The 21323-nt window shown below is 42.8% G+C and overlaps 2 protein-coding genes across 2 annotated transcripts; both read right to left on the reverse strand.

The window, feature by feature from the left end:
* Positions 1-699: 699 nt before the first annotated feature.
* On the reverse strand, positions 700-8139 carry LOC118226917 (wee1-like protein kinase 1-A). The gene is made up of 11 exons (XM_035416915.1): positions 7888-8139; positions 7203-7710; positions 6351-6562; positions 5894-5957; positions 5358-5530; positions 5003-5271; positions 4802-4891; positions 4622-4707; positions 4051-4221; positions 3321-3466; positions 700-2091 (listed from the first exon to the last, which is right to left on the reverse strand). Exons 2-11 carry the CDS (start codon positions 7644-7646, stop codon positions 1935-1937), a joined length of 1812 nt encoding a protein of 603 aa, XP_035272806.1. The 5' UTR covers positions 7647-7710; positions 7888-8139; the 3' UTR covers positions 700-1934.
* A 1106-nt stretch (positions 8140-9245) lies between these two features.
* On the reverse strand, positions 9246-21148 carry LOC118226916 (zinc finger protein 143-like). Its single transcript, XM_035416914.1, has 16 exons — positions 20955-21148; positions 18847-18994; positions 18372-18464; positions 17737-17832; positions 17385-17468; positions 16984-17192; positions 16611-16685; positions 16385-16504; positions 16043-16118; positions 15786-15911; positions 15204-15383; positions 14400-14627; positions 13563-13693; positions 12888-13046; positions 12045-12188; positions 9246-10479 (listed from the first exon to the last, which is right to left on the reverse strand). The coding sequence occupies exons 2-16, from the start codon at positions 18956-18958 to the stop codon at positions 10396-10398; spliced, it is 1917 nt and encodes a 638-aa protein (XP_035272805.1). The 5' UTR covers positions 18959-18994; positions 20955-21148; the 3' UTR covers positions 9246-10395.
* Positions 21149-21323: the final 175 nt, after the last annotated feature.

Raw genomic sequence — 21323 nt, forward strand, 5'->3', positions numbered from 1 at the left:
GTTCGACTACCATAGTTACAGCACCGCTTAGCGCTGAGTGCGTGACTTCAGTCAAAAATAAGTTTCAGGTCATTATTGAACGCAGTTATGCGCTTTCAAAACGGACATGCCGGTTTCAAGATATGAAAAATAAGCTGTTTTTCAATGTGCAGCAACTGAATATGCAGTTTTTTTTGTTTAAAATATTCAGTACGACAGTAAATTAACCCTCTCAAATTACGGGCTTAAAATATTCAAGTCGTCAGAATACTTCAGTAACTTGAACCCATGTTGAAATGCACAATTAAATGTATTATATAAAAATGACGGCCTTCGTGTTTTAATCTATTTTCACGGAGCCCAAGTATTTTGATTAAATCTTTGTTTTAGAGCGAGTGAACAGACTCCTGCAGCCAGTCATTATTTAAAAGGTTCGTATTCTCAAGTTATACAGTACATGGTGAGGGGAGGGGTGCTACTTTGATTACTTCTCATTACAAATTACCAGAACCAATTGAAAAGAATCCTTGACAAAACTAAAACTTGTGATGTATCAATGGAATATTTCAATTTTCACTTTTAGAAACAGGAGCCTTTTTAGCTTTCGTTTAGTTTTACATCTTGCAGCAGTCTTACATTTTTTTTCTAAAAAATTGAATTGAGAAAAATGTGCATTTATGGTCACCCCAGTTTCTTGGCAACACATAAAGAGGAAACTGATCCAGAAAATTTGAATTTATTGAGAACAGTTGTACAATCTGTAACAAAATGAGGAATTTCTAAAGCTGAGAATGTGACAGACTCATGGTGAAAATTAAACTACAAAATGTAATAAACAAATGCACAAATCCTTGCGCTGATTGTGCATTATAACAAAGAAATGCATTATTCACGTACGGTAAACTAAACATATTAACGACTGTTTTAATGCTACTGTCAGGGCTGGAGAGATAGGCTGAGGGAGAAAAAAGAGAAAACATTTTTCTAGCACCAAATACTGTAACCTTCTGTGGACTGCGAGGAGCGTTAAGTTAAAAGCAAAACTGAACATTAAGGCAAATAAGAGCTTTTAAAACACATCCTGTATTAATTCACCTAAACTGCATTTTTTCTGGGCCTACGTGCATTTATGAATTGAGAAAAGGGTACATTCAATCGGTTAAGTAAAAACTGGGTTATAAAATTACAGTTTTGTAAGTCACCAAATACAAAATAAAAAAGAATTTAAAAAAACAAAAAAAACAAAAACACAAATTGACAACTTGCATCTCACCCTAAGGGTGTTCAGTGCTGGATTACACTCTACCCAATGGACAAAATTACTAGGCAGAAAGGCCTGTTCTCATCAACCATGTTGTTATTGCTTTCTGTGTCTGACAGCAGTTCATATAAAATCAGTATTTTGTTAAATGTACAAGATTTGAGATGTGGATCTCTCCAACCCTAGTTACGGAAAGACAACATTTATAGCAGCAGGCTGTATCTGGCAAATTTATTCATTGCCCTCAAAGTGCTCATTTTCTTAAACAATCTTATCTGGTGATCCAGCTTTACCTGAATTTAGGTACTTCACAGGCTGTAAGGTGCAATATTAACTGTCTTAGACCCTCGCACTGAACAGAATGCTCTGGAACATTATTCCCCTCTAGTTTAAGAAGCAAAACTGTTTCGCAGGAAAACCCTCAAGTGCTCGGGCTGAACATCCCTTCACTCTGAAGGACTTTGATTAAGATTGGAAAGTTTTAGGTCACGCTTCAGTAAAAAAAACAAAACAAAATGAACTGAACCACCCCCTCCCACTCTTTCACAAGTCCCCCGCAGTCCGAGCAGAGTTTAAGTCCACAGACAGTGCCAACTTGTCCACAAGTTTACTCCGCCTGCCCTTCAGAGGGCTTCTCAGTTTGTGGTTCAGCGCAAAAAAAAAAAAAAAAAGCCGCTTGAGGAAATTGTCCGTTTCAGTAAATCGTCAAGCTGACCGAGCGGTTCATCTTCTTGCCGATGAGCCTGGACGTCCTGTTGCTGGACTGGACGGTGGAGCGCGTCAGTACTCGGTCTGTGCCCAAAACCTTCTCCTCCGCGGCCGCCTTGGCCATCTGCGCCTTCTTCAGCTCCCTGAAGAAAGGAAGAAAAGCTCAACGTCAACAATCCAGACCAAACTTAAAACTCCTGCTCCAGTTACAGTCTAGTTTAAATGCAGGTTTCAATCACAACGTGGACTGCAGGACCAGAGCAGCATCCATTTATGCATTAATATGATTTCACATTACTCAAAATTCTGAATGCAACTTGTATGTCGAAACACATTATCAGATAAATAAGCAGCATTTAAAACCTACACTGACTGTGCCTTGAAGACAACGTATAGATGAAAGAAATGCATCCCTTTAGACATTGAACATTCGTGTTTGCCAAAGACAATGGATCAACAGATAAAAACATACCAAAAAAAAAAAGTTTGATTTTTAGCCGTGGAGAGCAGAGAGAGAGCACAGAGAGAGAGAGCACAGAGAGAGAGCACAGAGAGAGAGAGCACAGAGAGAGAGAGCAGAGAGAGAGCAGAGAGAGAGCAGAGAGAGAGCAGAGAGAGAGCAGAGAGAGAGCAGAGCAGAGAGAGAGAGAGACAGAGAGAGAGCAGAGAGAGAGCAGAGAGAGAGCAGAGAGAGCAGAGAGAGAGCAGAGAGAGCACACAGAGAGCAGAGAGAGCACAGAGAGCACACAGAGAGCAGAGAGAGCACAGAGAGAGCACAGAGAGCGCACAGAGAGAGCACAGAGAGCGCACAGAGAGAGCACAGAGAGAGCACAGAGAGAGAGAGCACAGAGAGAGAGAGCAGAGAGAGAGAGCAGAGAGAGAGCAGAGAGAGCAGAGAGAGCACACAGAGAGCAGAGAGAGCACAGAGAGCGCACAGAGAGAGCACAGAGAGAGCAGAGAGAGAGAGCACAGAGAGAGAGAGCACAGAGAGAGAGAGCACAGAGAGAGAGAGCACAGAGAGAGCAGAGAGAGCAGAGAGAGCACACAGAGAGCACACAGAGAGCAGAGAGAGCACAGAGAGCGCACAGAGAGAGCACAGAGAGAGCACAGAGAGCACACAGAGAGCAGAGAGAGCACAGAGAGCGCACAGAGAGCGCACAGAGAGCGCACAGAGAGAGAGAGCAGAGAGAGAGCAGAGAGAGCACAGAGAGAGCAGAGAGAGCAGAGAGAGCGCACAGAGAGAGCACACAGAGAGCACACAGAGAGCACACAGAGAGCACACAGAGAGCACACAGAGAGCACACAGAGAGCACACAGAGAGCACACAGAGAGCACACAGAGAGCACAGAGATTGCACAGAGATTGCACGTACTTCTGCAGCAGCGCGTTTTTGAACTTCTCGGCGTTGAGCTCCACGCGCAGCTGGTCGGCGCTCATGCGCGCGGCGGTGAGCAGCACCGGGTGTCTGATGAGCGCCGACGACGACGGCCTGCGCTCCGGGTCCGGGTGGATCATCAGCTAAAACCAGAAGGAGGCGGCGTTACCAAAAACAGGCCTCGGCGGGTTTCACTTTTACACCGACACGCGGTTTTATACCACCGCTGAACAAATGCCACACGTAGAAACGTTGAAATTTAAAGAGCGAGGCATTTGTCCACCGCTCTGTACAGAACTCATGGTTCATCGTGCGATGGTTCCATTTCCACAGCACCAAGAACACGAAACCTTCCAGAGCGTCTACTGTTGACTTGTCAGGTTTGGCATGGCTGATAATGTCATTTTACTTTAATGAAATTAAGTCTGAGGAGAGATCATAGAATCTTTTTCTTACTTTTAGCATTGCAAAAGTTTTTAAGCCTGAGGTTTTGATTTTCGTACAGTAAACTGCACATCTGGATATGATGATAAAAATGCATCAAAAACATTGGAATATGAAAAAGAAAAGAAACACTGCTATTAAGCACCAAATTTGGGGGGGGGGGGCAAACAATAATGGCCTGTATATAAAACAACAAAACATTTGTGCTACATGTAAACATCAGTTCACTGGAGAAAGGTGATCATTTCACACAAACAATTTAGAGCAAGACTTGCACTCATACCTTCAGTAAATTTAAGAATTCCTGAGAGAGCACTTGTGGTATCCGGGGAAGTTTTCCTTGCCGGATTTCGTGCCACTTGTCCCCATTGGTGGGCATAGGCTCCGCCCCTGAGGCACTGATCACCGTCAGTGCCAAGGAAAAGATGTCTGCTTTGGTCAGGTTCTTATAATCCTAGAATATAAAACATGTATATTAAGAATGAGTTACTAGTAAAAGCATAACAAGTACACACAAAGGACTTTAAGAACTTTCCATGGACAATTTTCAAGAATTGCTAATACCCTATTTTAGAATGAATTATCTTGTAAGTAACATAAACAAACATCCCAAGAACATCCCACTATCACACAGTAACCACAACACTTTTTCTTTATACAAGACATCTATTCAAGAATTTTCACTTTAAAGTTTCCACATTAAAACTCACTCGTTCAAGCTTTCCTGGGACCTAAAAGAACCCTGAACAAACTTAATGCAATGATGGCAAATATCACTTGGAATACAACATTCTAGGTCTAAGATGTTCCCATGAGTCAAACAAATGGGTAAGAAATGATGTAAAAACACTCACCTCTTGGAGGACCTCATTTGCCAGGAACCTGCTGTCCCCCTCTTCAACCTGAGGATTGCTCACCCGGGTCACATGACCAAGATCACCTGAAACAGAGGATGGCAAGTTTTCAGATTCAGCACAAGGATTCATTTTACACCAGCCAAACGCTAGCTTTCAAAGGATTACAGCAATCCTTACCTATTTTGTACACAACGCTTCCTGTGAGCCCATCGTCTTCATCGCCTTCATCCACAAATGAAACGGTCTTTCGAGAGATGAAGATGTTGCCTGAAAGAATAGAGGGGATATGATTTAATCCTTGTAAACACCCTAAAGCTGACAATCGCTGAAATTACCCACGTAGCGTGGGAAAAATGTAGCTGGGAAAATTCAACTGACTGGGCTTGATGTCCATGTGAACCAGCGACGTGGAGTGAATGTACTTCAGCCCGCGGGACACCTGCAGGAGCAGGTCCTTCAGCTCCATCTCGGACAGGAAGCGCAAGGTCCTGTAGTTCTCCGATATTATGTCGGAGAGCGTCCCGCCGTTGCAGTACTCGTTCTGTATCAGCATGTGGTCGTCTTCTGCCCATGCAGAATAGTATCTGACCACATGGGGGTGCTGTCCCAGGACGGCGTGGGCGTACACCTCCCGGAGCGCATTCTGCCTGTGAGAGGAGAAAGCGGAGGTCAGTGTCAGGCAGTCACCATGTTGGTTTGTGGCTCTTCGTGGGGTGAAGAGAACGAGACTCACTCGTCTATGGAGCCCGCCAGGGGTTTCTTCGAGCGCTTGATGGCGTAGATGCAGCCGTCCAGCCTCTTCACGCACTTGAACACGGAGCCGAACTCGCCCGAGCCGATCTTCTCCAGCTCGTGGAACTCCGTGGCGTACCGGGACGTCATGTTGCTTTCCATTATGGTTATCCTCTGCAGACACAACGGCACTCCACTTTAATTTCACTTTAAGGGTGCCAACTGTTCGCCACCAAAACAATGGGTCTCATTCATGAAACATGCGTACGATCAGCTCTGAGCATAAACTGGAACCACATTATCATATCATGTGCAATGTGCGTGCGTGTTTTTGACTCATTTTGACAGCTGCACTGCATTTATTTTATCACTTTGAATCACTGGTGTCCTCTCTACTCCCAAGACAAATTTACAACAATCCGGACTTAGCAACCATACCTGCATTTTAAAATGCCTAATTTAAAACAATTGCATTTTAACATCTTTATTCCCAACCATAATACAAATAGGGTAATGAAATAATGAACACACTCATACCTTTGGAGGAATGATTTCATCTTCAAATTCAGCATCACTGGCTTCCATATCTTCTCCACAAGAGCTGCGGAGAAAAAATGAGATGTCAGACCGAAAATCAAACACTAGAGGGCAGTAGTGCAAAAGTAGGGAGCACATGGTTAGTGGGCGACCACGTGGTCTTGCCTTTCTGCAAAATTACTTAGTCATGCAGTAGTCAGCCAAATTTACAAGGCCAGTGGAGTCATGTAAGGCAACTTGAATCATTTTAGATTAGAATCTATATTTTAAAATCACTGAAAAAACGATTCATTTAAATTTCAGCTCTTCAGATCACATCACAAGCAAGAATGGGTGGACAGGATATAAGAATACTTATGAAAGTGTTCACCAGTTAACACGTATTTCGCTGAGTTTTAATCTACTAGTGTAGTCAAACAACTTTATATTGCAATAGGAAACTGAATTTGAAACGTACTCATTCCAGTGTGACCTCTTCCTAGTATTCCTCTGGAGTGTAGCTGACTGCACGACTAGCGAGTCGGGCGTGAAAGGGTTTATGTTAATTCGGGGTGTCTGGTTCCACTTGCAGTCCGTGGTGGGTTTCCCCGATGAGTCTGCATTCTTGAAGAGGGCTACTCTCCTACTAGAGGACACAGTACCCGCACCCCGGGCTTTGGACAGCAAACTCTGCAAAAAATTCAAATAAGCAAGTTGCATGAGGTAAATTGAGGCAACGAACTGTATTCATTCCAAACAAATATTTCAGTCGTCTCAAACAAGGTGCTTACTAATCTAATTTCCTGGCACAATTAACATAACAAAATTATCAACTAAATCTAAAAAAGATCAAACAGGTATGACAATCCCATCAAGTACAGGCAAGGATGCAAAACTTCGTACGGGTATATCCTAAATGTATTTATTGTTTTTGACAATGATTCAACTATGAAACAAAATGGCTACAAATACACGTTTGGGCATGTTGGACATTCAGTGGCACCACTATATTAATTGCCAATGGAGCTTGCTAGCCTGGCAAGAAATAAAAGTAATTAACGTTGAATGTTGCGAGATAGGTAGCAAACTTTTCTAATCCAAACCAATATTCCATTCCCAAGCAACATTTCTGGTGCCTGTCTACGGTCATACTGGTAAACCAAGCAAACTGTCGTCAGCTAGCTAACTTGCATTGAATTCCCCAAAATCTTTGAGTTAGTGTCATAATTCTAAATGTAAACAATGACAATGATACAGGGCAAACGCAATTACTTATTAGGCCAACATTAAAGTAAAATAGCAACTCAAAAGAACAGCAAAAAATAGCTACCTTTGGGGTGTGCGGCGTGTCAAACAGCCGGAGCTTTCTGAAGGTTTTATGGGGAGGTGTATCTGGGCAATCGGGAATAGGAGAACTTGACCCTTCCCTATCTTCCCGGCGGTACATATCCGGGGAAGAACTGTCGTAAGACCGGGGGCTCTTCCTTGGAGATGGCGACCCCTTGACGAGGACTCTACGCTGTTTCACGGGGGACGGCGATCCAAACCCTTCCTCGTCCCAGAGCTCCACATCGCCATCTTCGCGCTGGCTCTCCGCTGAATTCTGTCGCCGCAGCGGTAGCGGGGAGTCGATCTCAGTGAAGCCCGACTCTGCTCCTGTGCTGTTGTTGCAGTCCTCCTCTTCTCCGTCACTTGGAGTAAACTGTAATTTTTGCCGAATAGGTCCCATCTTTGGAGAATTGCTCCCGTGTTGTCTTCGGCAGCTGAAACTCATTTCTCCACGTTTACAAGACCACTAGCTAGCACTCGCTAGCTAACGTACTCGCGTTCCCTAAAACCTGTTCAGAAAAAATAGCTATCAGTCAAAGTGTATCGCACCGTCTAGCCCACGTGTTCTTATCTACTGTATTTAAAAAACATCTTACTTGAACAACTAGATGTAAAAGTGACAAGTGAGACGGTTAGCTTGCTAGCTAACTTGCTAGCTACAGTTAACCAAAGCAGCGCAAACTTACCCCCCGCACAGCGAAAATGGCTACAGCGTGACCCTCCGATTACTAGCGCTCACTTTTTACGTTCACAAAATCGCTTAGTCAGACCGCATATGATGAACGATGATCAAGACTAAAAAAGTAAAACTACTCATCACAAAACAACACTTTTAACTATGAATCTGTGTGTTTGTTTACTAAATTAGCAAATTTCAGCAATTCCAAACTTCTGATCTGCCCACTTCGGTGCTTCCCGCGACCGTTGGTCAAATGACTCCAGCTCTCAGCCAACGAGAAGCGAGTCTGCGGGTTTGAAACATGGGCGGGCCAGACGTCTAGCAGCAGGGTTCTATCAAAAGCCATGCGTAATTTTGGCGCGAACGCTCATCTTTAATCTATTGTATTCTCGCCTCCAAAATAAGGACAAGATTAGTTGCACAGATCAATCAAGGCTCCGGCCGTTTAATATGTAATACTTGTTCTTCTATTGTGTCGTGATTAATTGAGTCATTATAGCAAAGACAAGCTGGTCTAATTGTATGTTGACATACCATTTAGGGACATGCAGGCAGTTTATCTGAGCGACTTTGAATTCCGGCGTTTATGACAATTACAATATTCTTAAAATAATTACAATATTCTAAAGAAATGGTCTAGTGTAACCCTAATATAAAAATAAAATAAAAAACACACTCACTTTTGTATTCAAGTCATGCTTCAATCAGTTTCAATTTCAATTCCTGACATTCCATATTTAGGTTAGGCCTACATGTTTTTGGTTAAAAATAGCACTCCCGCTAATGTACATTAACTATCAAAATTAGGAACAATATCTGAATTCTTGTGAAAATGTCAAATATTCAATTTGTGTGAATAGTAAGTAGTATGACATAAATTAACTAACCTATAGAGCATGTATGATACATCTGTAAAGCTTTGTATATTGAGGTTTATTAGGCTATATTTACATTTAGGAGATCCTCATATCTGCAGAGACTTAAGTGCACAGAAAATGTTTAGAAAAAAATGAACTGGTGCCACTTTGGATTACAACCCCTTTATATAACTTGGAAGTGGTAGGCCTACATACATAAACCCACAAAATAAACTATACCAAGAGAAAGACTGAGAATGTAGAGTTTCAAGTAGAAAATGGATTTGTGGAGGCTTATAGTTTTCAGTGTAGTGTAGCTTGCTAAGATATAGGCAAATACCATATAAAATATTTTACAAGAGCAATTTTTAGTATTGAAACATTTATATTAATTGTCAAATCTAGTATATTACAAGATTATTACAATATACGCGGTTCATTTTCGCTGGTAGTCCAAAATATTTCAGGAAAAACAACTTCATGAGGAACAGAACAGTGGAAAGCACAAAATGTTTTAATATTGCATAACCAATGCTTATCCATCACTTGTGCATAATCAAACTTTAAAATATATGGAGGATTTAAAGCACTGAATGCATATATACAGAGTAAAGACATCAACCAAGAAGAAAAAAAATGTATCAAAATTTGATAGCATGGTAATCTGTGGGGGTCAAACCACTGATCTGTAAACTGCATCAAGCCCTTTTCAAGGATGGACATGTTAAAGGGGATCTGCAACCCACTTGATACTCCAAAGTTTTGGTCAGGTTCCTTACTTCCCAGAAGAAGAAAAAAACAGCTTCACAGTGGCCCTTTTCATCATACAGTAGCATCAGCTAAAATAACTGTAAGGAGAAAAAAACGGAAATATACAGGTCTACTCTCAGAGGGCAAGTGTTGTGTGAGGGTGGAGTGTCCCTCGGTAGAATGATTTTAAGTACCAAAAAAAAAAACCCCACAATTTCTAATGGCAATTTAAACAATGTCAGTGAAGTGTAAGCAGGAGTTGGAGCAACTGTTTCTAGTCAGAAATGCAGTTGATAGTTTTCAAGATAAAAATATCTTATTTTAAATTGTACAGTTTTAATATGCAAACCTGCCAGTTTTGGTATCTGAACGAAATGCATCTTGAAGGGAAAAACAGCTCTCAAAAGTAGTTTGATAGTTCTTAATTTCCCTCAAATTTATTATTAGAATGTGTATTTGTATTTAACTTAAACGATGCTACCCTGGAGAGATACTTGTTAGCTTCAAAATAATTAACTTTCCCACAGACCAAAAAAAAAAAACGATTTGTCAAGAAAGAACACCCACTGTTAAAGATGACTGTTGGCAGATCTGCCCAGGAGAGTTGAAATGTGGTTTATCCAGTCGTGTGACAGGTCAGTGCTTCAACTGCACTCAAACCCAGCCCTTTATCAGCCCCCCAAATTTCAATAATACATTTTAACAAGGAAGGACTAAATCTGTGTGACAAGATCCCCTAAGCGCGTGTTTAAAACATATGTACATAAATTACACAAGAACAAAGTCCTTTCATTTAATTACAGCACTCAGTCCAACAACATCCACATTTAAACTACAGGAACCCTGTTTGATTTGGATTTAATTTCTAAGTTATTTAGCCCTGAAGAGTCTGTGCTGGTAAGTAATCGTTAATCATCGAGTCCGGGAGTATCCCCTTGTTGTATCCTTGAGGCTATTCTAATGGCTTCTTCCAAAGATGGCTGTTCGCTGAGCTGTAAGATAATCAAATACAAGTTTAATAAACACACACAGAAAAACCAGAAAAAACTAGTTCTTAAGACCTGAATTTCAAGAGTTCATAAAAATAAGTGCTTTTACCCCCAACCATTTCTGCAGTTCAATTGAATAATTCAAGTATTGCAAACATTGTTATTTTTGTTGAGTTTCACTAAATCAAAGACATGGAGACTCCCATTAACAGCTTGTGAAGTCATCCTTCTATTGATTAACAGGTATTCAAGTAACATCGTGTGTTGATTATGCGGAGTCATGCAGGTTGATTAGAAGTTAAGTCTGAGTTTTCCCCTCCACTTACCATTATCATCACAAAGGTCAGTATTCAGTGACATGCGGTTTAACAAGATGAGATAAGCATCTTCAGTACACACTAATTTGTTGCCAAATCCCCAGGACAAACACCACTAATTTGTTTAGTATCAAACACAGTGACTAGTATTCAACAATACAATGATACTACATCATTAAAAGTAGATTTTTCCCAAAATCATTTTCCAGTGCATTTTTAAAAAATCATGCAATTATTTTCATTTTTTAAATAAAATTTTATTTTATTTGTAAAATATTTTCATAGTCTGGTGTGAAGTGATATATAAAAAAGCGACAGCAACGATAACAGCAGTAACCGTGATTCTAAAAATAGTCATTTGGGTTTTGTAAACCATTCAGAATCAACTCACTCACCACCATAGCAATGTTACTACATAGAGTCCCACATCCATTTAAAAAACAGATCTTTCCACAGACTCGTGGAGACCATTTAATTGGCCAATGCCATGTACTATAAATCATACAGGCATGCAGGGATCCTTGCCAAGCAGGAAAACCCTCTGTTGCCAAGCACAACAGATATACACACAGTAGCTCACGGGGCTGGGAAGGTGACGTATAGCCACAACAGTCTGACGTAAGCAAACATGGCCACAGCTGAAAACAGGGTGATTGCTTCATTTCATGTTTGCGTCGACCACACCCACATCCTGCTTACAAATGCTAAACAGGCACTTAAGCATTGCGCCAACAGCGCGCGGCCCCGCCCTTAAACTGCAGCGGTAGGCTTGCTTTCGGCAGCGGAGGCCACAGTGGCAGAATCCTAATCTGGCTTCCATGCCCCAGGCCTCCCTGCCTCTGTATGGATCAGCAGAACAGACAAAGCCTGTTCCCAGTGATCCCTGGCTGAGGCTGTGGATTAGCCAAACAAACAAATGCTTGCCCTCCCTCTCTGTGCGAGATGGAATAATCAGTGGTCCAAGTCCATTTGTTGTCTTTTGACATGTTCTAATTCAGCTCTATGCACTGGAAACAACCATTTATTATTGCTCAACAACTAATAAAGACATTTCAAAATCACGTTGTGAAAATATTTTCCTTGGAAATGAGGAAAAATATACTTTTTTTTGCTGTTCCTGGGAGTTACATTTTTTGGAAATACAAGGTTTTGCGCAACATGAACGATACAGAAAAGAACCCTTATTTTTTGTCTGCTTTATGGTCAGCTGTCGGTTGCTGGCTTCTGAGCTGCGCGCTGCGGGCGACCCACCTGGACGGCGATCTGGGTGCCGTTGGAGGTGGCCAGCAGGGTGACGGGTTGAGGGCTGCCGGTCACCAGGTGCCGCTGGTGCTCCTGCACCAGCTCAGCCTGCGCCGCATGGAATGTGGCCAGGTCAGGGGTCACGATGGCCACCTGCAGCACACAATGACGCGCACGTTAAACCGGCCGGGGGCGGCGCGGACTAGCGGCGAGAACACTGGGCTTCTCTGACCACGAGACGGCAAGGTTTCATTCTGCAGGGTACTTCAATGAGGAAACACCATGCCGTTTAAAAATATTATGCAGCGACCCCACAAACTGGAAACATATTTAGAGACACTAAAGAGTTGAGTACTTCCTTGAAGACAGTTCCGTTTAGGGGGCAAAATTGACAAGCAGATATACAAGTCAGAAATGTTGGACATTATGTATCCTTGTCCTCTGCCTGCAGGCGCTCAGTCAGATCAGTTGAAATCACTCAGCAGATCACTGGGCAGCGGAGATGAACACAGCTGGGTAAACCTTTACTTACTGGCATTTAACTGACATTCTTATCCAGAGCAATTTACAATGCAAACATATGAGCAACGATCAGGGATCAAAGTGCAGCAATTCCCAAGAGGGAGAAAAGTATAGTCCCAAGAGCGATAACATTAACAGCAAACCATAAAGTGCATTGCACACATGCCTGTGCATTACATTAATGAGACCAACTGTTTAGAAGGATATGGATGCTTCCATATTTGTCAATAAAGCATTTATTGCAATTATGTCTGACTCCAGAACAGTCAACACACCTTGTTCCCAAGGCCTAAACTGTCAGACAGGAAACAAGATAACCGAGGAACGTACCTGGCCTTCAGTACCATCTGCTGTCACCATGGTGACCGAGTGCGTCTCGCCCGACGAAAGCACCGCCTCATGTGCCGGGACAGTGATTGTGGTGCCATCTTGCGTTACCATGGTGATCGTGTTTCCCATGGCCTGCATGTCAGCCTGGGAGATACTGACCTGAGCAAAGGGAACACCAGCATGTGCATTAGCAACGCCCTACAGCATGTCTATGAAGCCCTCTTTTTGTTAGGGAAGCCCTCTGCACATTAGGTTAAATGAGGCCATACTGTGCCACAGACCAGGTTGTGTCAATGGCACATGGACAAAGACACATACATGATAGAGCACCTCATACTGCCAGTAGCACAAATGCTTAAACATTCATGAAGAAGAATGTGAACCAACGTGTAATAATTGCACATGGAAAGAAGCTTAAAGGCATGGTGCAACTTTTCACTTTGTGGCTAGCTTACGAATATTTTTGTACTGGATGCACAGGGATGAAATTGGTACTGATCTTATCGTCCAACTACGGATAAGATAGTTAAGCCAAAGAGAAAAATTTCCCAAAAGGTTGGTCTATCGCTTTAATGTATGTTCTTTTCAAAGAATGTGATGTGATTTTGTAAAAAATATAATGCACAGGAACCTATGAGACTCATAAGCTAGAGATCGTTCGGAGGCATGGTCTACCTGCTGGGTTCCATCTTGGGTAATAAGGGACACGTGCTGTTGCCCTAGGACCTCAGTGGACACCTGTTCCGACCCAGAATCCTCCTCTTCCACATTCGGTACATAGGTAACTCCAGGGTCATCAATGGCGTCTGAGTCACACCAGCCAAATGACACACAGTCAGGCGAAACCAAAGATTACTCACACATATCAGCTACGTCACCTTAACAACAAGCCAAGTCTAGACAAAGGGTAAATATGCTGCGTCATAGCGAATTAGACCATGCGATTGCCATAAATGCTCTCTGAGAGAGGGAGCGTGTGTGTGAGTGTAAATAGGTGTGCGTGTGTGTCTGTGTAATTATTAGTCAGAGTTTCACCAATACATCCATGAAAAGAAACTTGAAAAAATAAAAAACTCACGAGTCACAAACCATGACCTCATCACATCATTACATGATTTGACTCAAGTATGGCCACTATGGCTGTGATCCTGTAAATTGTTGAATCAATTTCTCACACTAAACAACATTGCACTCCAAGAGGACACAGGTGAGTGAACTCCTGTTTTTCATTATTGGACTCCTTCAATGTATGTGGTCCTCAAAATATACAATACACATTTAAACAGCAGGTGAATCATGGTCATTTACATTTATGGTCATTAATAGTTTCTGCAGTTGAAGAATTCTCAGTCATGCACCTTATGGGGGTGTAACAACAGTGAAGCCCCTTTACCCTAAAATTGCCCATTTGAACATTCATAGATCATCGGTTTGGGGAAATTTGGTCATAGCCTCATTTCCAGTCCTCCAGACTGAATCTGTGAAACCGAGTTTGGGACTGTTGTGTCTGACCTGTGGGAGGCTCAAAGTAGGCCTCCTGCTCCTCCTCGATGGGCTCTGTGTCGTTGTGTGTCGTGCGCTTGTGCATGGCCAGTGTGGAGATCTGCTTGTAGGTCTTGCCACAGTGGTTGCAGTTGTAGGGCTTGCAGGGGGTGTGGACCACGTGGTGCTTGTACAGGCTGGAGTACTCTGTGAAGCGCTTGTCGCAGCCTGGCACCATGCACATGTACGGCTTCTCCCCTGCAGGCACAAAGCTCGCATTAACACTCCACCGCCAACAACGAAACCCACTGTCTCTGAACCGCGGATTAAGAATCAGCATTCCTATTCTGCAATACCATGCAGATCAATATTCTGCAGGCTGTGCGTTTGATTGTTTTCTTAATGTACAGAGTGTACTAAAGGTAATTACACGGGAATGATGGATCATCTCAATTGTTAACCTCTTCAGAATGTGAATTTAATGGCCAGTTCAACTGACAGTTCTCCACAGAATGAAAAAAAGCAAATAAACTCACAACAAAAAAGATACTAGATACTACAAGAACAGAAATTCTACAGACAGAATTTGGTTAAGCAGACTGCACCCCAGAATTAAATCATCCATGCAGATCATAAACTATAACCCATCACACAAAGCACAGAAAATCAGCTTCTATCACATTCCACCATGAATATCTTTCTCATAACTTAATTAACCTTGCCCAAGAAGCCAGTGCCTGTCTGTTCAATGATGAGAGTCAGACTGAAAGCATAAATGGCTGATGGGTGTGACTGGCCCTCTCCCAGGCGGAACAGAGGCGCAGGTGGCCTTGCCTGTGTGGATCCTCATGTGGTTCTTGTAGTTGGTGGCACTGGCGAAGGCCCTTCCGCACCCCGGCTCGGAGCAGTAGTACGGCCGCTCGCCCGTGTGCGTGCGGATATGCACCTTGCGGATGTTCGAGGTGGTGAAGGACCGCCCACAGCCCTCAAACGGACACTTGAATGGCCGCTCCCCTGTGGATCCCAGGTGGAGCACATTTCATCACATTATTACTCTTTTTAAAATGTTAATATTTACTTATATATTTAAAATAAATATCCATTTACATATTAGCCAGATGATCAGCTCTGTATTCTGAAAGCCTTGGTATTACTGGATCTCAAAAAAGCGTTCCAATTTGCTGGTTGATAATGAAAATACATATAAGGGGTGTAGGTGCTTCAAGACAGAAATGCGTAACTAAGCAACACAAGAGACAGAAGCAGAGCCTCCTGTTATCAACTGGGACGTCTTATAGTTAAGTGAGTAGTACAGTATGGAAACACAGGAGCAGACCATATGGTTTGCATGCAGAATACCTCTGATGTCACAATGGGGAAGCAGGCTACATGAACGCTGGAGTGACACTACTGCACCTGTGTGTGTCCGAATGTGCTTCTGTAGGTCCCCTGATGTCTTGAATGATTTATGACAGTTGAACTCTTGACAGCGGTATGGCTTCTCTCCTGTGTGCGTCCGAATGTGGCTCTTCAAGCCGTAGCCTTGAGAAAACGAGCCAGAACAGCACAGGTTTGAGAAACGGGAGGATGACACACACTTCACAGAAGAGATGGGGTAAATAAAACAGCAGGTGTGTGCAAACAGCAAGGCTGGCTGTGTCAAAACTGGTCACCTGTGGCAAACTTCTTCCCACAGCTGGGATGATCACACATATACGGCCTGTCTCCTGTGTGTGATCTCTCATGTACCTTCAGAGAGACAGACACAATACACATGCGTTTAAAATCCATGCTATATAAAATGACTGCGCAGACGTTCGTGTGTGCATGTGTCACTGTGCGTGAGAGTGTCTGTGTGTGTGTGTGTGTGTGTGTGTGTGTCAGCGTGTGTGTGAGCGTGTATGTGTGCGCGCGCGTGTGTGCGTGAGTGTGTGTGTGTGTGAGCGTGTGTGTGTGTGTGTGCACGCGTGTGTGTGTGAGCATGTATGTGTGTGTGCGCATGTGTGTATATTTGCCTTTAGGTGGTGGGCCGTAGTGTAGAGTTTGCCACAGCCCTCGTAGTCGCAGCGGAAGGTCTTCTCTCCCGCCTGCTGGGCCTTGAGCAGGCTGCGTCCTCCCTGACCCTGCAGCACAATCTGAGGCAGGACAGGAAGTCAGGCGTGTCACCAACACAAGACATACACACACACACTAAACAAAAAAACAAACAATGACATCACTGGGTGTCATCAGCCTAATTACCTGCATCTGAACACCTCTGTCAGGGTCATTTCGGTTAATCAGCCCTGCTCCCATGACACACTCTGCACTCTCCACCTGGGGAAGGAACACTACAGTTCGTGACCTGGGACTGAAAGCAAAACAGCAGATGCTCTTTACCCAGATTATGATGCACACTTGCATTTATCTACGTTATTCTTTCTGTTTATTCAACTGTATTGGTAGACCATCTCATCTCTGCAACACATAATGTCTTTGAGACACTGTAACTGTAAAAAGCACTGTATGGATAAAACCCTGTGAATCCCAGTGAATGCCAGCACGCTGCACAGAAAGGCATGCCTGTGAAGGAGCTGTGCCATTTTTGATTGGTTGCGGCGGAGGACGGCCCTACCTTGGCAGTGTACTGCTCCAGCACGCTGATGGTCTCGGGGTCGATGGCACCGTCGGCCTGCAAGTCAGACACGGTGCCGTCGGCCTGGATGGCCAGGATGGTGTTGGTCTCCGGCATCTGCACGGTGTGCTGGATGTAGGCGGTGGTGCCGTCCTCCAGCTGCACCGCCTGCAGGGTGCTCTGGTCATATATCTCTGGGGCAGAGAACACTGGCAAAATATAAACAAAACACTCAGAAATTAAATGTGGAGATAACAGGTACTAATAATTAATAGAACTAATAATACTAATACTAATAATAACAATAACAACAAGTGTCCACTGTCGTTCATGTGTGTATGTTCCTGTAAGAGTAAGTGTGTATGCACGTGTGAGAGTATGACTAGGTAGGAAGCATTTACCTTTGGGCGTGTGCTGAATGTAAGCTGTTGTTCCATCTTCCAGCTGCACAGCCTGGCCATCCTCTAGTCTCAGAGTGTCGCCTCCTACAGCATCAAACAAAGGTGAGCCCACCTACCTTCTCACCCGTCTCTGCTTCTCTGAGTCTAAGCCAGATTGCTAATAACAGGGAAGGAGGCCTCGTTCTAGTTTACTTCCAAGAAGGAGAGCAAGGGCAAGCAGCTCTTACCCTCAGCCACATCAATGAACCTGAAAAACCTATTCAGTCCTTTTAGCTGTATGCTTAATTGGTCAAAGGGTTACTTTTCTGAAATACAAGCCCCATCAACACAAAGGTAACAGCTTGCAAATCACCTGCTTTTGGCATAGAGACATGTTGAACGTAGGCAGCTGATCCATCCTCGAGCTGGATAAGCTGTCCATCCATTAACCTGCCCTCTGAAAGGGAAACTGCAGGAAGGAATATGTTACACAGAGCATGTCACACCTTCACACCACCTCAGCTGAAAGTACTGCAGTACACCTTACCACACCCAATCAAGCAAAGCTTGCCCTGGCAGTTCATTAAGGTACCCATCAATCCAATATACTGAAAAATGATTTGTGGGAGGCAAATCCTTTTTTTTATCTTGCATAAAACAACAGCCTCAGCAGCCAAGTAATGTGGCCTTTCTTTTCTAAAACTATGAAAACAAGCTGTAGGGGCAGTCCTCAGATGCCGCATTGAGTGACTCAGGTACTCTTTCCTGTCGGAGACTATTTGATATTTTTACGGTTGCTTGTACAGTACATGCCGACAGCCCAGAACACAATGCATTAAGCTGAACGGAGAGGATTTTTTTCAACAAAACATGATATATTTTTTGAATATCTAATCTGCTTAAAATAATTCATTATTGAGTAAATGCTCATAGACCAATCAGAGCAGCTAGCCTCTCACTGGTCATAGTATGTCTGTTACTTCTGGAGAAGGACGGGGATAAACTTACCTTTTGGACTGTGCTGTATATATGCTGTGGAGCCGTCTGCAAGGGTCACAGCCTGCAGACTTACAGTGTCCATACTCTCCATTTGATCGCCATCTGCAAGATAAGATTCTTACATATTTTTTCATGTGGCTTGTGATAGGAGCACATCACTACACCATCATCTGATAATGGTGCTATAAAGAAGCTACTGCATTAAGCTACTGCAATGCTCAAATTATGACACAGCACATCACATTGTCCAGTGTAACTGGTGAAACAGATCCCTGCCTCCTCTGCTAATGTGTGGCACAGAATGCCTGTAGTAGATCACCAATGCAAGCACTACACATTGGTGCAAGTTTAGGCTAGTTACTTCTTCTAGAAAGTTCTCTGAGATACAGAAAAGGTGCCACAGAAGTAAAATCCAGAATTATCATCCTTAGCATGGCTGAACATTAATGGGTCACTCCTGGAGGCAACCCCTCCATGACCTCACCTGCCACGGCAACGGCTTCAGCCAGACAGAGCGTGACGTGCTGGGCGTCCCCGCCTGCATCCTGGAATTCTGCCATTCCCTGCGCGTCGTGGTTAATCTGAGCTAACAGCATGTTCGCCCAACACACAAACACCCTGTGCTCAGGTCACTGCAAGAGGTCAGAACAAGATTCGCTGTTTGTTATGTTTCAACAGTAAACAACAATGCGTGCTGAAAAAGTGACCTTTCCTCACAACTGACTGAAATAAAAGGGTTACCTGGAGGGTTTTTTTATTTTTTTACAAATTTTTTTACAAATGTTTACAGAAGGCGTACATGCTGCAATTTTGTTAGAAGTAGAGCTCCTTAGTTAAAGGACTAATAGGGTTGAACACCAGCATGTACTCCTGTAAATGATTAATAGCCTTATTCGGTTGAAAAAAGCTGTCAAGAACCCAGTCATAAACGTGCGTAAGGGATGGTTTGTACATTATAATATGGTCAATATTACGAGAGAATTTGAGACATCAACTGGTGTTCATTGAAGCATAATTTAACATTTTTCTTAAGTCTTTTAAAGTACAACAGAGGGCCAGTGTTGCCTTTCAAATCACACCTTCCTAACCAGAATACTGCAGCAAATTGACTAAGGAATCTTGATTTCCCATCTTGAAGTGACATGTACACATATGAACATTTTGCAACGTGGAGGATAAAATCTTAAGTGGCACAGGCAGTTTATTTGGGCCAGGGGTGGGTATGCAACATGAAGCAATATAAGGCTGGTTTATTTGGGGAAAAATAAAATAATGATAATAAACACTTTTCAAACTTAATTTTGGCAGCATTGATGGCACATACCAATTTCCATATGGGAAGGGTTTGTTTTCATGTGACAGTTCAATGCACAATGCAGCATTAGGCGTACTTTGCAAGCTTTGAACAGAAGGAATCAATTGTCTGCCAAATTGCCACGTTGGTCAAACGGGAACATTACATGTCTTAACCACTTGGAGAAGGCATTACAGGACTTGTTATAATGTTTTAGAGACTTTAATTTCATGGTGCCAAGTCATATGTAAAATTAGACATATCGAAAATTAATTACTTGTGCCTCAGCCCATTAATTCTCAAGACATCTTATTTTCTAATTATTATGTGAAGTTACCAAACATTTTGATCTCACCATAGCCTAACACATTTTCCACCGATTGGTAAAAAGCAAGTATAACGTTAATTCCCAAGAAGCACCTGCCTTCACTTGCTTGATCTTGACTAACGTTACATTTAGCCAGCCAACTAGGGTAAAACGTCAGTATTACGTCGTTACAGGCTAGGTCTTTAGTAATCATGTGTGCTTATAATGAAGACCTTTCAGAAAAGAGAAATCATAATAAATAAATAATATTTTGCTCAGGTGCATTATGAATATGGTCTTATAGCGTCTCAATGTAAGCAGGGTGCGTATAGCGGGAACTAGGCGCTTGCCCGGCTGTCCAACCAGCGAACTGATATAGCTTTTTGTAGAACCGCCACTGAGAAAACTGAATGTCGTTAGACCAACGTTAGCTAGCTAACCCCATGGAAAGTCCAATAAACGTTAATCTACCCAATAGATTACTATAAGAAAACAAATTATGCTTGATTACAACGCCACGGCCAACGATGTTGATGTTACAACAAAGTTATTATAGCTACAGTTAGCTAGCTAACCAACTTAGCTTTCAAGTTTGCATTTGTATAACGTAGCTAGTTAACTACCCTTGTCCAAATTGTTGAGTTCATATGGTTTAAACTATATAATAATGTGTCCAAGAGGGAAATGGGCTAATATGCACACTAGTCTAGTTGTATTAACGTTATTTCAGTCTGGGCAGCTAACGTACTCAGCTAAAAATTCCAATTTAATAGAAGCAGAAACAGTGCACGACATAGCATCGTGGAAAGTAAAGAACGCGGAATCCATTAATTAATAATAAAACATTTCCGAGTTTCGGTCTTCTCCGATTTGTGTTTTATTGCGTATTTTCCCGTTAGTGTGCCAACCCGACCTCCATGTATGCCTTTCCCCACTGGAGATGGCTGTTTGAAATAAGGCACACTGGGTAAAAACACATTTATATACTAACCTCTGAAATTTTCCAACAATCCCTCCGTCCGACCACCATGCATCAGGGCAGGAAACGTCCAATGCTGGTAGAGCCCTGGAACATGTATGGGAAGAAAATCCGTCTCGACGTGGGCTGAACACAGCCAGCATTAGACACCGATTGGCTAAAACGTTCAGATGACGAGTTTACGACTTTACGAATTGGTTTAATGTATTTTCGATCACTCTTCGAGCACGAACTACCAGGGTTGAAGGTTTGTTCACACAGATTGAGGGGCAAGGTCCAGACGCCATTCTGGTCTAGGACTTGCATAAGTGTTTGGAAAGTGGCGAAACATGTCGAATTCTCAGTTTTTTAATATTATATATCCACTATGCTTGTTAATTT

Source organism: Anguilla anguilla, chromosome 5 (genome assembly GCF_013347855.1).
Source record: "Anguilla anguilla isolate fAngAng1 chromosome 5, fAngAng1.pri, whole genome shotgun sequence".
NCBI lineage: Eukaryota > Metazoa > Chordata > Actinopteri > Anguilliformes > Anguillidae > Anguilla > Anguilla anguilla.

Excerpts from the sequence above, each read along its gene's own strand:
- LOC118226917 (XM_035416915.1), bottom strand. The coding sequence starts at position 7,646 with ATGAGTTTCAGCTGCCGAAGACAACACGGGAGCAATTCTCCAAAGATG. Across the intron at positions 4,222-4,621 it reads CAAATGAGGTCCTCCAAGAG|GATTATAAGAACCTGACCAA; the intron begins GTGAGTGTTTTT and ends TTTATATTCTAG. Across the intron at positions 3,467-4,050 it reads AATTCTTAAATTTACTGAAG|CTGATGATCCACCCGGACCC; the intron begins GTATGAGTGCAA and ends TTCTGGTTTTAG.
- LOC118226916 (XM_035416914.1), bottom strand. The coding sequence starts at position 18,958 with ATGCTGTTAGCTCAGATTAACCACGACGCGCAGGGAATGGCAGAATTC. Across the intron at positions 18,465-18,846 it reads TGAAGCCGTTGCCGTGGCAG|ATGGCGATCAAATGGAGAGT; the intron begins GTGAGGTCATGG and ends CTTATCTTGCAG. Across the intron at positions 16,505-16,610 it reads ACAGAGGTGTTCAGATGCAG|ATTGTGCTGCAGGGTCAGGG; the intron begins GTAATTAGGCTG and ends GTCCTGCCTCAG.